Raw genomic sequence first — 16,974 nt, 5'->3', positions numbered from 1 at the left:
TCCTGCTTCCTGGTTCTGAGCTCTTTCCACCTGACCCCACTGCTCCAAAGTCCCTGGGGGTGAAATGGGAAAGAATAGAGTTTGCTTCCTGTGGCCTTGGCTCAGCGATAGTGCATTTCTTCACCCCCGGGGTGCTCAGTGAGGTCAGAATTCCTAGTTAACAATAATATAATAATAATGTTGGTATTTGTTAAGCGTTTACTATGTGCAGAGCACTGTTCTAAGCGCTGGGGTATACAGGGTAATCAGGTTGTCCCACATGAGGCTCACGGTCTTAATCCCCATTTTACTGATGAGGGAACTGAGGCACAGAGAAGTTAAGTGACTTGCCCACAGTCACACAGCTGACAAGTGGCAGAGCAGGGATTCGAACCCATGACCTCTGACTCCCAAGCCCGTGCTCTTTCCACTGAGCCACGCTGCTTCTCTAGTTCCCTGGTCACATGGTCACCAGAAACCTGAGGTCACTCCAGGGAAGCTCATAACTTTATTCTCACTTTGCTATTGTATTGTAGAGCACAAAATATCGCTAAAATACACCCTTCCTCTCCATTCAAACTGCTACTACACTCGCTGATCTAAGCACTTATCCTATCCCTTCCTTGACTACGGCATCGGCCTCTTTGCTGACCTCCTGCCACCTATCTCTCCCCATTCCAGTCCATACTTCACTCTGCTATTCAGATCATTTTTCTACAAAAACCCTTCAATCCGTGTTTTGCCACTCCTCAAGAACCTTCAGGGACTGCCCATCCATCTCCTCATCAAGCAGAAAAGCTCCTGACCATTGGCTTTAAAGCATTCAATCAGCTTGCCCCCTCCTATCTTACCTGACTGATTTCCTACTACAACCCAGTTCCACACACATTTCACTCCTTGAACACCAACTTACTCGCTGTACCTCGCTGTACCTCCATCTTGTCTATCCCATCGCCGACCCCTCGCCCACATCTCACCTTGGCCTGAAACCTCCTCCCCCATCACATAAGACAAACCATCACTCTCTTCACCTTCAAAGCCTTATTAAAATCCCATCTCCTCCAAGAGGCCTTCCCTGGCTAAGCCCTCAGTTCCCCTCCTCTCTCTCCCTTGTACTTGGATTTGTACTCTTTATTCACTTCACCCTCTGTGCGACAAATATATCTATCCAGAGTTTATTTCAGTGTCTGTCTCCTCCTCTAGAATGAACGCTCCTTGTGGGCTGGGAACGTGTCTTCCAACTCGGTTCTATTGCACTCTCCCAAGTGCTTCGTCCAGTGATCTGCACGTGCTAAGAACTCAATAAATTCAGACTGATGGATTGATTGATCGATTCTTCCAATAGATCTTGTATTTCCAAACAAGCTGGGACCTTGGAGTCAGAGACAGAGGAAGAAGAGAGACATGTGCCGAATGTTTTAGAAAAAACGATCTGGGCAGCAGAGTAAAGTATGGACTGGGGAAGGGAGAGATGGGGGGGGGACTGGAGGCAAACGTGTAGGATGAAGTAGTAGTTGAGCTGGGAGGTGACAAGGGCCTGCACTGGGTAGTGGCCATCAGAACTGAGTGGAAGGGCTTGAGCCAAGAAATACTGAGGAGAAAAGAATGATTAGATTTAGTGACAGACAATGGGAGAGTTGAAAGAGACTGAAGAGTCAAGATTAATACTATCAGGGTGGTCGATTTCAGTAACAGGGAGAATAATGAGGATTTAAACTGGGATGGGAAAATTGGATGGGGGAGTGGATTTGAGAGAGAAGGTGAGTTCAGTTTTCTACATATTAATTTGAAGGAGTGTGGCCTAGAGGAAAGAGCACAGGCCTGGGAGTTAGTGGAACTGGGTTCTAATCCCACTCTACCAATTGTTTGCCATGTGACCTGGGGTAAGTCACTTACCTCCTCTGTTACCTCAGCTTTAAAATGGAAACTAAATCTTCTCCCCTCCAATTTAGACTTGTGGGCCTCATATGGGACAGGGACTGTGTCCAACCTGATCAAGTTTTAATTAACAAAAGGCTTAATACTATAAAATTAAATAAATAAATACATACATAATATAAATAAATAAGGAATTGGTGGGACATCCATACAGAGAGTCCCTTGAGGCAAGAGAAGATTACAAAGTAGGTGAGAGGATGGGGCTAGAGAGATCTGTTTGGGAGTCATCTGCATAAAAGTGTTATTCAATCAATCAGTCAATTAATGGTATTTACTGAGAGCTAACTCTCTCTGCTTTAAGCATTTGAAAGAATGCAATAAAGTTAGCAGACATAACTCACGCCCTCAAGTATTTTACTTAGCAGGAAAGACAGACATTTACAGGTAGAAGAAAGCAAGGGCATTTAAAGATATGTACATAAATGCGGGGGGGCCGGGGTGAATATCTAAATGCTTAAAGCTTGAGTACTCCCGTGCATAAATGATGCATAAGAGCTGAAGTGGCAGAAGGGTGTGGGGAGGGCAAGGTAAATAGGGTGGGGAGACAAGAGATTAATCAGGGAAGTCCTCCTGGGGAAGATGAGTCATTAGAACAGCTTTGAAGATGGGAAAAGCAGGGGTCTGCCAGATGTGAAGGGGGAAGGAGTTCAAAGGGGAGAGAGTTACAGGAAGGATTTAAAAGAAATCAGACTGAGAGTAAGAAAAGGTATGAATAATAATAGAAAATTTGCTAATCAATCAAAATTTTACAGATGAGGAAACTGAGGGCCGGAGAAGTTAAGTGACTTCCCCAAGTTCACCCAGCAGAAAAGTAGCAGAGTTGGGAAAAGAACCCAGATATTCTTTTTCCCAGGTCCACACTCTTTCCACTATGTCACCCTTTTCTGAATAATGGCAGCATTTCCAGATATTCCTTGGCTACTATGGAGTTTCATGAATTAGAGAGAGATTCGAGTGGCCTTTGTTCATTCGTTATTGTTACAGAGGGGTGCAATTTTGGTGATTTTCCCACGTTCCTGGGTCCTCTCTGGTATTGGTCACTGTCAGAGTGACTAATTCTTATCTTGAAAAGAAAATCCAGTTCTCATGCTGCCCTGTACGCGTTTGCTAATCAATCAAAACCTAGTGACAGGAGAATGGAAAGTCTGGTTTTTGGTAAGGGGCAAGGGGGGTTGCAAGGCTGCGGTGGGGGGTGGGAGGTTGGGGGTGGGGGGAGGGTGGAGGGAAACAGGGGTCCTTTCCTGCTTTACATTTTCTGAAGGGGTTCCCGTTTTATTAAAAGGATCATGTAATAGGCCTAAAGAATGCTCGCTGGGATTCCGGCCTCATTTCTGACTTGATTGGCATTAGAATTGTCCCTGAACCTTTGGAACAGATTCTCTGAATGTGCTCAGAAAAGACGGGACAGACTTCTGGAGCAGAAATCTTAAACAACCACCGCCTATGCAAAACCACACAGACGTTTATTTCTAAAGTGTTTAGATTCTAGCAGCTTGGCCTAGTGGTAAGAGCACAGACCTGGGAATCAGAAGACCTGAGTTCTAATCCCGGATCCATCACTTGTCTACTGTGTGGCCTTGGGCAAGCTGCTACACTTCTCTGTTCTTCAGTTGCCTCTGTTAAAGAGGGACTAAGCCTGGGAGCCCCACGTGGAACAGGAACTGTGTCCAATCGATTATTTTGTATCTACCGCAGTGCTTAGAACAGGTGCCTGGCACATAGTAAGCACTCAACAAAAAACACAATTGTTATTAATATCGTTATTATTATTATAAGCATTTCACTAGAGCATGTGCTTTCCTCCAAGGCCCTAGCCAGTTTAGTCTCTTAACATACTGCATTGGATAGAGCAATAAATGCAGTATTTATAGTATACCTTTCATCCCACTAGCTCAAAGCACTTCCCACATTTATTTTAAGTAGTTTGGAGTTTAAGTAACTTGGAGCCTGTTGGGTTTTTGTGGCTAATAGTTTCCAGTAATTTTTCCGCTGTGGGATCCTGAGGAGGTGGAAGATACTTTCGGGGAATCTTGTGCCCGCATTGACATGGTAATGAATTTAATCTGATGCCTCTTTTGTTCCGTGTTTCACAGAGGAACCCAGAATGACCTTCATATTTATAGGTCTGAGTCTGCTGTGCTCATATTCATTCAATAGTATTTATTGAGCGCTTACTATGTGCAGAGCACTGTACTAAGCGCTTGGAATGAACAAGTCGGCAACAGATAGAGACGGTCCCTGCCGTTTGACGGGCTTACAGTCTAATCGGGGGAGACGGACAGACAATGGCAATAAATAGAGTCGAGGGGAAGAACATCTCGTAAAAACAATGGCGACTAAATAGAATCAAGGCAATGTACAATTCATTAACAAAATAAATAGGGTAACGGAAATATATACAGTTGAGCGGACGAGTACAGTGCTGGGGGGATGGGAAGGGAGAGGGGGAGGAGCAGAGGGAAAGGGGGAAGAAGAGGGTTTAGCTGCGGAGAGGTGAAGGGGGGGTGGGGTGGCAGAGGGAGTATAGGGAGAAGAGGAGCTCAGTCTGGGAAGGCCTCTTGGAGGAGGTGAGTTTTAAGTAGGGTTTTGAAGAGGGAAAGAGAATCAGTTTGGCGGAGGTGAGGAGGGAGGGCGTTCCGGGACCGTGGGAAGACGTGGCCCAGGGGTCGACGGCGGGACAGGCGAGACCGAGGGACGGTGAGGAGGTGGGCGGCGGAGGAACGGAGCGTGCGGGGTGGGCGGTAGAAAGAGAGAAGGGAGGAGAGGTAGGAAGGGGCAAGGTGATGTAGAGCCTTGAAGCCTAGAGTGAGGAGTTTTTGTTTGGAGCGGAGGTTGATAGGCAACCAACAGTATTGAGCGCTTCTTCGCAGAGCACTGTACTAAGTGCTTGGGAGAGTACACTGTAGCAATGTAACAGACACATTCTCTGCCCACAGTAGGCTTACAATCTAGAGGACTAGTGAAACGAATCATTTCATGTGGCTGAAGTGCACTTACCTAACATCTCCTCTTTTAATCGTTCATTCCGTTCTTCAATTTGTCTAGGCAATCTCTGTTGAGCTACCCTAAAAAATAATCCCAAAGTGCACTTCTGTTTAGCAGTGTATTGGGGAAACCAGAAGGTCTTCTAAATAAAAAAAGAGATAGGCAGTAGGGCCAAGAGGAAAGCACTAGGAATTGAGTATAAGGAGACCCTTGTTCTAATCGCACCTCTTCTACTGATCTGCTGTAAGGTTTTGGCTTTGAGCCTCCGTTTCCTCATCTGCACAATGGGGATAAGACACCAGTTCTCCCTGCCTCTTAGATTTTGAGCCCCAAGTGGAAAAGGGATTGTGCCCTACCTGCTTGACACTATCAATCAATCAATCGTTTTGCATCTGTAGTGTATTGTATCAGACACAGACTGTATCTGCCCCAGCGTTTACCCCAGTGCTTTGGCATTTAGGACTGCTTAATGAACACCACGATGATGATTAAGTAATAGTTTCTAATTTCAATAAACTTAATTTGTTATCTTTTATGCCTATAATGGGAATGGATCAGATGGAGAAATGATGGGCTTGAAACAGGGAATGTGTCTGTTTATCGTTGTATTGTACTCTCCCAAGTGCTTACTGTGCTTTGTGCACAGTAAGTGCTCAAAAAAATATGATTGAATGAATGAAAAAGAGCTTCTATAGAATGAGTCATCGATAAACAGATGGCTGTGCCCTAGGGGCATGGACCGAAGACTTTCCCCAGGAAGGCCCTATCCTTCACTTCACCTCTTTCATTCATTTCATTCAAACACATTTATTGAGTGCTTACTCTGTGCAGAGCACTGTACTAAGCACTTGGAAGAGTACGGTATAACAAAAAACACATTCCCTGCCAACAACCAGCTTACAGTCCTGAGTAGATAGATAATATAATAATAATAATGGTGGTATTTGTTAAGCGCTTACTATGTGCAAAGCACTGTTCTAAGTGCTGGGGGGATACAAGGTGATCAGGTTGTCCCACGTGAGGCTCACAGTTTTAATACCCATTTTACAGATGAGGTAACTGAGGCACAGAGAAGTTAAGTGACTTGCCCAAAGTCACAAAGCTGGCAAGCGGCAGAGCCGGAATTAGAACTCATGACCTCTGACTCCCAAAGCTGGGCTCTTTCCACTGAGCCACTCTGCTTCTCTAATACAGTCCCTCCTCTCAAAGATCTTACAAGAAGCAGCGTGGCTTAGTGGTTAGGCCTGGGACTCAGAAGGACTTGGTTTCTAATCCCGGCTCCACCACTTTTCTTCTGTGGGACCATGGGCAAATCACTTAAACTTCTCTGTGCCTCAGTTACCTCATCTGTGAAATGGGGATTGAGATTGTGAACCCCATGTGGGACATGGACTATGTCCAACCTGATTACACTGTACCTACTCCAGCGCTTATTTTATGGTATCTGTCAAGTGCTTACTATGTGCCAGGTACTGTACTAAGTGCTAATTTAAAAAAAATTAGACAGTTTACCAGAGTCAGCCCTACTCACCATCAAAAACAGAAAGGGCAGTGGGGCTGACCCAGAGTGATCTGGCTAGGCGTGGCCCAGTCCAGGGTCTGATGGTATCTAGGCCGCCCTGCTCCCTCCACCCCCAACTCTTATGTTGCTAAAATTGAAGCCATCAGGAGTGAACTCCCCAAAATTCTCCCAACACTTTACATCTAGATTGTGAGTTTGTTGTGGGCAGGAATGTTTCTGTTGTTACACTGTTATATTGCACTCTCCCAAGTGCCTCGTACAGTGCTTTGCACAGAGTAAGCGCTCAATAAATACAATTGAATTAATGAATGAATTCATCTGCAGGAGAGAAAGCAATGTGGCCTAGTGGAAAGGGAACATATCTACCAACTCTGTTATATTGTACTCTCCCAAGTGCTTAGTAGAGAAGCAGCGTGGCTCAGTGGAAGGAGCACGGGCTGGGGAGTCAGAGATCATGGGTTCAAATCCCGGCTCCACCGCTTGCCAGCTGTGTGACTTTGGGCAAGTCACTTAACTTCTCTGGGCCTCAGTTACCTCATCTGTAAAATGGGGATTAAGACTGTGAACCCCACGTGGGACAACCTGATCACCTTGTATCCTTTCCAGAGCTTTAGAGCAGTGCTTTGCACATAGTAAGCGCTTAACAAATGCCACCATTATTATTATTACAGTGCCCTGCACCTCTGGTGGGTTGATTGATTGACTGAAAGAACATGGGCCTGAAAGTCAGAGGACTCAGGTTCTATTTCTGGCTCTGCCCCTTGCCGCTGTGACTTGATTTGTCTGTGCCTTGCTTTTCTCATCTGGAAATGGAGATTGCATACCAGTTCTCCCTCTCTCTTAGACTATGAGTCTACAGAGCAACAATAATAGCAATAATGATTTATTATTATTGAGTAATAATACAGAATAATAATAGTAGTCAGTCAGTCATTCAGTCAATTGTATTTATTGAGCACTTACTGTGTGCAGAGCTCTGTACTAAGCATTTGGGAGAGTACAATATAACAATATAACTGACACATTCCTTGTGCACAGTGAGTTTACACTTACAAGTGGGAGACAGACTTGAATATAAATAAATAAATTCCAGATATGTACATAAGTGCTGTGGGGCCGGGAGGGAGGATGAATAGAGGGAGCAAGTCAGGGAGACACAGAAGGGAGTTGAAGGAAAGGGAAAGAGGGCTACATCAGGGAAGGCCTCTTGGAGGAGATGTGCCTTCAATAAAGGCTTTGGGGGCCAGAGGGGAGAATAATTGTCTGTTGGATACGAGGAGGGAAGGCATTCCAGGCCAAGGGCAGGATGTGGGAGAGGTCAGCGGCGAGATAGACGAGATTGAGATTTAGTGAGAAGGTTAGCAATAGAGGAGCCAAGTCTTTGGGCTGGGTAGTCGTAGAAGAGCAGTGAGGTGAGGTAGGAGGGGGCGAAGTGATTGAACGCTTTAAAGCCAATGGTGAGGAGTTTCTGTTTGATGTGGAGGTGGATGGGCATCCACTGGAGGTTCTTGAGGAGTGGGGAAACATGGACTGAACATTTTTTGTAGAAACTTTTTGGTCTTCTGTGGGCAGCAGAGTGAAGTATGAACTGGAGTGGGGAGAAACAGGAGGCTGGGAGGTCAACAAGAAAGCTGACACGTAATCAAGGTGGGATAGGATACGTGCTTGGATTAACATGACAGCAGTTTGGATGGAGAAGAAAGGGTGGATTTTAGCGATGTTACGAAGGTGGGACTGATAGGATTTAGTGATGGATCGAATATGTGGGTTGAATGAGAGAGAAGAGTCAAGGATAATGCCAAGGTACGGGCTTGTGAGACAGGAAGGATGGTGGTGCCATCTACAGTGATGGGAAAGTCAGGGGGAGGACAGGGTTTGGGTGGGAAGGTAAAGAGTTCTGTTCTGGACATGTTAAGCTTGCGAGATATCTTGAAAGTAGGAGTAAATGAGAGAGTGCAGAGATGGAAAGAGATCAAGGCTGGAGATGTAGATTTGGGAATCTGTCCACATAGAGGTGGTAGTTGAAGCCCTGGGAGTGAATGAGTTCTCCAAGGGAGTGGGTGTAGATGGAGAATTAAAAGGGACCCAGACCTGAACCTTGAGGGACTCCCACTGTTAGAGGGTGGGAGGCAGAGGAGGAGCCCTCAAAGGAGATTGAAAATGAATGGTCAGAGGGATAATTACATACAAAATAAATACATAAATAAATACATAATAATAGATACAATATACTGCTCTGCATGCAGTAGGCACTCAATAAATGATTGATTGATTGATTGATCTCCAGAACCTAGGCATTAGACATTGCACTGCAAGGGGCTTAGAAAGGATGATAGAATGATTCAGCAGAAGGTGACAGAAATACTTTTTGTTTCTTAAAAGAGAATGGTACTATAGGAAAATTATATTAAATATTCTCTTTAATATTCTGGTATGCTAATGACCCAAATGCAAATAACACATCATTGACAGTCTTCAGCTGTGTTCCATCCTGGCAACTCAGACGTTCTAGAGTTACTTCATAATGAATCCTCACAAATTGGACTTTTGTCTTGGTTGAAAGAACTCATTTCAGCTGTATTGCTGCCAGTTTACGATGGCCTTGTGCTTGCTGACATGTTTTCAGTGATTGATTACACAATGGGATGACACTTAACTATACTGGTTTGTTCTTTCAATCATCATCTGGGTCTTCTTTCCTTGTTTCCTCACTGTCTGAGCCTTCCTCCTCTTGGGAAGCCATGGTTGGCTCCACAGAAAAAAATCAGTAAGGTAGGTCAAGTCCCTAATTATCTGTCAGGAGAGAAAAAACAAATCTCAAGTATAGAAAGATTAATTTCAGGACCTTTATCTGAAGCTGTTCTCCAGGCAGACTTCTCTTCTTTTTTTTTTCCTTTTTTTCTATTTAAGGTACTTGTTAAGTGTTAACTATATGCCAGGCACCATACTAAGCACTGGGTTAGATACAAGAAAATCAGTTGGACACAGTCCCTGTCTCACATAGGGCTCACTTAGACGTTGGACATTCAATCACCATTTTAGAGATGAGATAACTGAGGCACTGGGAAGTTAAGTGACTTTTCCCCTATCAAGAGAAATAGTGTGGTCTAGGGGAAAGAGCACGGGCCTGGGAGTCAGATGACCTGCGTTCCAGTCCATACTCTGCCACTTGTCTCCTGTGTGACCTTGGGTAAGTCACTTAGCTTCTCTGTGCCTCAGTTTCCTCATCCATAAAATGGGGATTAAATCCTACTCTCTCCTTAGATTGTGAACCCCAGGTGAAATAGGGACTGTGTCCAACCTCATTATCTTTTATCTACCTCAACGTTTACTACAGTCTTGGCACATATTAAGAGCTCAAGAAATCCCAAACCAAAACAGATGGTCAAGGCATTAACTCTTGGAAAAGGTTTTGTTTTCTGCCTATTCAATATGGATTTTTTTTTGTACTTTGCTCCTTTTTCACTTCACGGGAAATGTCCTCAGTGTTTGTCCTTTCTGTTAGTAGTCTTGCTCGGTGTCACATAAATGAACTGCTTTTCTCCATCCTTATTCCAAACTCGGTGCATACTCTTCTTAGCTCATTGTCCCCTGCTAGGTCTTGGCTTTCCTTGCCTTTGTTTTGAATAATAGTCATTTCTATCCCCAATACACCAACCAACATTCAATCGTATACATTGAGCACTTACTATGTGCAGAGTACTGCATGACATTTGGTGACAAGTTGCTAGCTTTATGATTTTTTTAACACTTTAATACAAACTCTCTGGGTTGATAATTTATAATGTTTTTGTGTTTTACCGAAGAAAAATAAAGGTTTTATATATGATGGTGCAATTTTTCCAGGCTGGAAGTAAATGATTTTTTAAATGCTAACTGCTACCCACACTCACCCACTGTGTGCCCCCTAGAACCAACCATGTTCCTCCAGTCTTATAGGCTCCTTCTGGGGAGGAATCATGCCTACTCATCATATTATACTCTCCCAAACACTTAATACTCTGCTCACAATAAACCCTCAATGAACACCATGTATTGATTGATGTCCTATGTGGGAGAGGGACCGTGTCCTACCTGATTATCTTCTGTCTGCCCCCAGCACCTTAGTACAGCACTTAGCATATAGTAAGCGGTTAAATATACCATAGTTATTATTATATCTATTTGAAAAGTTATCTGGGCCCATGGCCCCCTTGGAAACCCCTGTGATCCCTTTCCTCTTCCCTCCTCTGCTCTTCCTTCTCCACCCCAAGACAAAAGCCCAGTACCCTGAATCCCTCCTTAATTCAGGCCACATGCTTTTGTGATCTTTGGCACTTCTGCCTTCCCAATACACTCTACTGCTCACTAGATTTGAGTGAGCCCCCAGGTGGAAGAAACCACGTCAAAGTTAAGCTATATTAGCTGTGGCCACCCCCTTCCCTCTCCTTCACAAGAACCTTCAGTGTGAAGTGAAAACTCACTCAGACCAGATATGCAACAAGTACCCCCCAACAAGAAGAACTAAAGTAATCAATGTCAACCAATTATATTTGTTGAGCCCCTACTGTGTACAGAGGACCGTTCTAGGCACTTGGGACAGTATACTACAACAGAGTTTGTAGACGTTCCCTGCCCACCATTGAGCTTATAGTCTAGAGGGGAGACAGACATTAAAATGAAGATATGTACATAAATGCTAAGATTGGGCTTCTTGCTCGTGTGTTTGTGTAGAGAAATGGCTTGGCTTAATAGAGCACAGACCTAAATGCTGAGACCTGGGTTCTAATCCTAGCTCTGTCACTTGCCTGCTGTGTGACCTTGCACCTGCACCAGTCACTTTAGTTCTCTGTGTCTCACTTCCTACTACAGTGTTTGGCACAGGGTAAGTGCTTAACAAACACCATTATTATGTCTGGTTTCCACTTCTGCTCAATTTTATGTTTCATTTTTCTTGGAGCACAAAGTTTGGAAGAAGATAAGAATTAGGATGAGTGGATGAGGGCTAAAAGTGGCATGCTGGTAAAAGAGAGGGTCGCCGTGAGGAATTGCTTGTAACCTCCTTGTGGACAGAGACTGTGTCTTCCAGCTCTCTGTACTTTCCCAAGTGCTTAGTATAGTGCTCTGTCCACAGTAATTGCTCACTAAATACCATCAACTGATTGATTGGTGGGTAGTGGGTGCCACCGGCTCTGCAGCATAATTAAATTTCCAAATGGGAGATCTGACTGCTTAGAGATACAATTTGGAGACCAGCCTGATTTTCAAACACCACTGGCAAAGTACTTGACCAGTCTACACACCTCTCCTCCAGACTAAACTGAAACCAACAGTTACTAGATTCCCATTCATATTTCTCTTGGACGAAGCCTGACTGTCATGACCCTTAGAGATGCTTATTTGGCCAGCTCACTTCAACTGGGATGATGAGGCACGCAGAGAAAGTCAGAGAGAAAAAAAAAGAAGTGTTTAAATGCAAGGTCTCTGACTGTGCTCTTGGTAAAGCCTGGGCATTTACATAAGGGAACAGATCCTCTAAAGGAATTTGTAATCTCCATCACTGATTGGCATGCTGCTTTCACACTATTCTATTTCCTCTCATCACACATGGATCCCACTTTTCAGAATTAGAAAGGGGGAGTGCATCTTGGTGCTGAAGAAATACCTCCTGAAGTTTCCTTTGTTCTTAGTGACTCGAGACATTCTGCAAGTATCGATTTTATTTAATTCACAGAGCATGAGCATCTTCTTTGACATTTCCAGCTCTCCTCTTGGAACCAAGCTGTAATCAACCCCTGATTAGTTAGGTAGATAGCTAGCTAGATGCTCTTCCTTCTTCTGTTACCTGCAATGATACATTTGATTTTCAGACTCCGGTGTGCTTTGGACTCCGATGAGTAAATGATTCCCCTTGCAAATATTGCCTGGGACTTTCTCTTGCCCGCATCTTGCCCATTTTGAGTTCCTGTTGTCGTTGATTAGCTGACATTTGTTCAGCATCTTTTTAGACAAATATGTATAGACATCACTCCAGACACGTTTATGGTTAACATTCTTTAATGAATACAATATAATTTGCCAATAAATAGAAATTACAAGTCCTTCCAGAAGCACAGAATTTTAGGGATATCTGGTTTCAGTCTTTTCCCTTTGATGGCTGGCATAGAAAAGAAAGGGAAATTCTAAGAGTTTCTAAGAGAAATTCAGGCAGGGGAACAAAATCGTAACTTTCCGTCATAAAAGTTGAACCAAAAAAGAAGGGAACACAGTGAAACCCAGCCGGTCTGATTAATGTATATATAATCAAAATAAACCGAGTCTAATTCCACCTCCTCGGAATGAACTAATTAGAACTGTGGAAAATGCATAATTCAATGCTTGGTCTGTTGGACTTAAGACGTTTGTGATGTTTATTCTGAAAGGAAATGGGTGGGATATAGGAGAATATATATTAAAAGCTTTTCCCTTTTAGAAGTACAGTTGAAAACTGTTGACTGTGGACCCAAAGAAACAGCTCTCGGGTTGAAAAAATGCCATATTCAGAATTCAGCTAATAGAGCATTCTACCTCTTAAACACTTTATGAATCAGATTGCAAACTCTTAGACTTACCTCTCTTGACGACTGGTAATTATTTGGTAGAGTTACAAAAACAAAATTGCCCTCATTACTTTTGGAAGAGAATGCAGATTTAAAAAAAAAAACAACTTCAATTCAGTCTGGGTCAGTCTTTCATAAGTGGGTCATTTAAATCTTTGCAATTACTAACGTGAGTTTTACTGCCAACAGAGAAATGTTCTACTATGTTCTACAGTGCAAAGAAGGGAGAAATGAGAGGAGGAATGAGGCTTTTATATGGAATAAGACATATTGTCACTGGAAGAGAAAAGAACGGCACCTTTTGATGAAGGGTACATGGAGGAGAACCCTAAACAGGTCTTCGATTGTCTGAAATTTCAACCTCCTTTTCCGGAGGTTTTGTGTTTCCGAGTCTTGGTGAGATCTTTAGCCTCTAAGCTTCTTCGAGCTCCTCTGGACCCCATTCTATTTCTGGTTCTAATCTCTGTTCTGGTTCTAATTTCTGTTTTCTAATCTCTTTTCTTCCACCACTCAAGGCAGTCTGGTGACTACTCTCCCCAGGCTTCACCCAACTGGTGGGCTTTGGACATCTTCAACGTCCCGTCATCGTTGGCCCGTCAACGATGATGGCCATAGAGCCAAGACGAGGTATTGCATGTGAAACTCACCCAGCAAGGACCCATTTCCCATAAAAATAAAATAAAGCAAGGACTAAAAAATACACAAATAAATTAAGAGGTGTTCCTCCGGTATGAGAAAAATATATCCTTTTTTTCTTCTCCTCTTCAAGCGGGTGTAGGGTTGTATGGCTGCACCTGGAACTTCCACACGTCAACTCCTCGAGGGACACGGACCTTGTTACTGCGGGTGGAGATTTTGGGGTGAAACGTGCCACGTAATCATCATGTCTCACGGGGTGAACTTATCCGGTCCGAAAGGAGGACCGTCACCTACCCAGAGCCATCCACCGGGGGTTGAGGAGAGGAATGGGTTGCCTCGTCCGACAGGGACTTTCTTCTTCTCTTCCGATGCCGGGGCTTGCGAACCATATAAAGCCCGAGCACATTTCTGTCGCTCTGCACACACATCCTGATGAGGTGCCGGGGCTTCCTTTAGGAAGAAAGGATTAAAAATAAGAGCACGACGTGTTACTCCGGGAGTAGGGCTCACGGATCATTTTGAAATCGGCCCTCGTTTGGAGGAGGGCGAGGGCTCCCGTACGAGAGGTGAAGAGAGCGGGGGAGCCTGGACCCCCCCGGGACTTGACCAAGCCCGTTTGGCTCCGTGGCCCCCGGGCGACCGCCGGAATGGAGCGACAGCTTTCCGTCTCCGGTGCAGGGCCCGGCGGCGGAGGGCAGCCGGACGTCAACCCTGTTGTGGGCCGAGTCTTTTTCCCGGTTTTATTTTCAACGTGAGATTGGTTAAGCGCTCACTATGGGTCAAACGGCGTTCAAAGCGCTGAAGGTTCACCTCCGGCTGGGAGACGGGGAAGCCTCGGCGATCCCGGGACGCCGCGGCTCCCTCGCTGCCCGCTCCCGGCCCGGGTTCCCCCCGCTGCCCGCGTCCCGTCTCCGTCCTCAGGATGGGACGGGTGGACAATGCGGGCGGCGGAGGCGGCGGGGCCGGGGCCGTCACCTCCACCTTGGGAGGGACGCTGCGGGGGCGGGGCGGGTTCACAGGTGGGCAGCCGCCCTCCCGGCTCGCCGGCCGGCCGAGCCCAGCCCAGTCGATAAACAGGGGCGGGCGAGGACGACGAGCGGGAGGAGGAGTCCGCTTAGCCTGACCCGCCCCCGCCCCGCTCACCGGCGGCCGGAGCCCGGCGAGGACACTCCCCCTCCTCCGGCTCCCTCCCCCGTCCCCCTCCTCTCCCCCGTCCCCCTCGCCCTCCTCCTGCTCTTCCTCCCTCCGCCATCGCCAAGGCTGCGAGAGGCGGCGGCGGCGGCGCCGCGACCGGCGGGAGGGTTTGGGTTCCTCGTCTCCGGGCTCGAGCTGCCGCATCCCGGAGAAGAAGCCCCCGCAGCCAGGCCAGGGGAAGGCGGCGGCGGCGGCGGCGGGGGAGCCCGGGCGGAGGAAGAGACCTGCCCGGGGAAGCCGATGCGCGGCGGCGGCGGCGGCGGCGGCAGCTGAGGACGGGCGGGAGGGAGCCGGGTGCGGGCCGGTTCGCCGCGGGGCGGCCCTCGCCTCCCGCCTGGGCCGAGCGGCCCGCACCGGCGCGGGCCCGGCCGGCGTGCGGTGTCCCCGGATCTCCGCGGCCGGGGAGGGGCGGCCCCCCGGGCCCGGCCGGGAGGGAGGCGCGGAGCTCGTCCGGGGAGCCCGGTCGGGGACGGTCGCGGCCTGACGGGCCGAGCGCGGCGGTAGACCCAAGGGGCGGCCGAGGAGGCGGCGGCGGCGGCGGCGGCGGCGGGAGGGCCTCCTCCGCTCCCGGGATCTTGCCGCGAACGCGGCGGGAGAAAGGCGGGCGGGGGCCGGGACCGGCCCGTTCCCCTGCGGCGGCTCTCGCCGTTAGACTCGTCCCCCTTCGGAGGCGCCGGGCGCTCGGTGCGCGCAGCCCCGCTCTCCGGCGACGCCGCTTCCCCGCGGGAGGAGCGGAGGAGGAGCCCCCCCCCCCCCCCCCCCCCCCCCCGGGCCCGCTCTCTATGTGCATCGGCGCGGGCGGCGGGGCCCGGGGATGGCGATAGACCGGCGGCGCGAGGCGAGGGGCGGCGAGGGCGGCGGGGGCCGGTATCAGCCCCCTCCGGAGGAGAACGGGGCCCTGCCGGCCGGGGGGGCCGGGGGGGCCGGAGGGCCCGGGGGGGCGGCGGCCGTCGTCCCGGGGGGTCCGGGGGGTCCGGGGGGTCCGGCGGGTCCGGCGGGCGGAGGGGAGGAGAACCGGTCTCTGCCGTCCCTGTCGCAGGCGGCGGCGGCGGCGGCGGCGGCGGCGGCGGCCGGGTCGGGCGGCGGGGGGTCCCCGGCGGGGGGCGGCGCGGGGCCCAGCGCGCTGCTCGTGGACTACGACGCGTCCGTGCTGCCCCTGCTCGGCGGGCTGGGCGGCGGCTACCAGAAGACGCTCGTGCTGCTCACCTGGATCCCCGCGCTCTTCATCGGCTTCAGCCAGTACTCGGACTCCTTCCTGCTGGCCCAGCCGGACTACTGGTGCCGGGGGGCCCGCCGGGGGTCCGCCGCCGCCGCCGCCGCCCCCCTCCCCGCCAACTGGACCGGCCCGCCCCCAACCTGGGGACCCCCGCCGACGGGCCCGGCCCCCGCCCCCGACGGCCGCCCCCGCGCCCGAGACGCCGCGGCCCGCCCCGACGGCCACACGGTGCCCCTGCCGCCGCCCGCCCCGGACCACCACGGGGACGGGGACGGGGACGGGGACGGGGAGGGGGACGAGGACGCCGCCGCCGCCGCCGCCTCCAACTCCACCGACTGCCAGTGCCACCAGTGGCACTACCGCATCCGAGCCGGCCTCGTCCAAAATGTGGTCAGCAAGGTAAGGCGGCTCCCCGCCCGCGGAACCCGCCCGGGCGTGTGTGTGCGTGTGTGTGTGGTGTGTGCGCGCGCGCGCACCCCCTCTTGAATCTAGGGGTGCGATACCAATGCGTCCCGGAGCCGACCTCCGGTTCCACGTGGGACCCGGGATGCGAGGGATCTCTTGCCCCCGCAAAGTGACGGATTGCCCTCCTGCCCCATCCCCGCCCTCCGGGCCCCCCGAGCCCCCCGAGCCCCCCGAGCCCCCCGAGCCCCCGGGGATTGGCAGGCCTCCTCTGCCCCTGCCTCCGCCTCCGCCTCCATTCGTCGTCCGGGCGGGTTTGCCGGTGGCCCCGCCGCGGCGGCGCCCTCGGGTGGGCCGGGGCTTGGTCCCGCAGCCCCGTAGAGGGCCGCCTCCCCACCCCCTCGCCGCCGCGCCCCCCGCCCTCCTTTAGACATCGCCCAGTGCCCCGAGCCACGGCCAGGGGCCGGGGGCCCCGTTGTCCCGCTTCTTTCGGAGCCTCTGACCCCTCTGCACACCACGCC

General features: G+C 49.6%; 1 protein-coding gene across 1 annotated transcript in view; it reads left to right on the top strand.

The window, feature by feature from the left end:
* The first annotated feature begins 15,630 nt into the window (after nt 1-15,630).
* Nucleotides 15,631-16,974, top strand: part of SLC22A23 (solute carrier family 22 member 23) — a 134,202-nt gene continuing 132,858 nt past the window's right edge. The window contains exons 1-2 of the mRNA XM_039910599.1: nt 15,631-15,757; nt 15,917-16,450. Of these exons, the coding sequence (XP_039766533.1) occupies nt 15,650-15,757; nt 15,917-16,450 (642 nt within the window). The 5' untranslated portion in view covers nt 15,631-15,649. The remainder of the gene's footprint in view (nt 15,758-15,916; nt 16,451-16,974) is intronic.

This window comes from Ornithorhynchus anatinus, chromosome X3 (assembly GCF_004115215.2).
Source record: "Ornithorhynchus anatinus isolate Pmale09 chromosome X3, mOrnAna1.pri.v4, whole genome shotgun sequence".
Lineage (NCBI taxonomy): Eukaryota > Metazoa > Chordata > Mammalia > Monotremata > Ornithorhynchidae > Ornithorhynchus > Ornithorhynchus anatinus.
The sequence above is the reverse complement of the archived record's forward strand: the minus strand, read 5'-3'. Positions and strand labels throughout refer to the sequence as shown.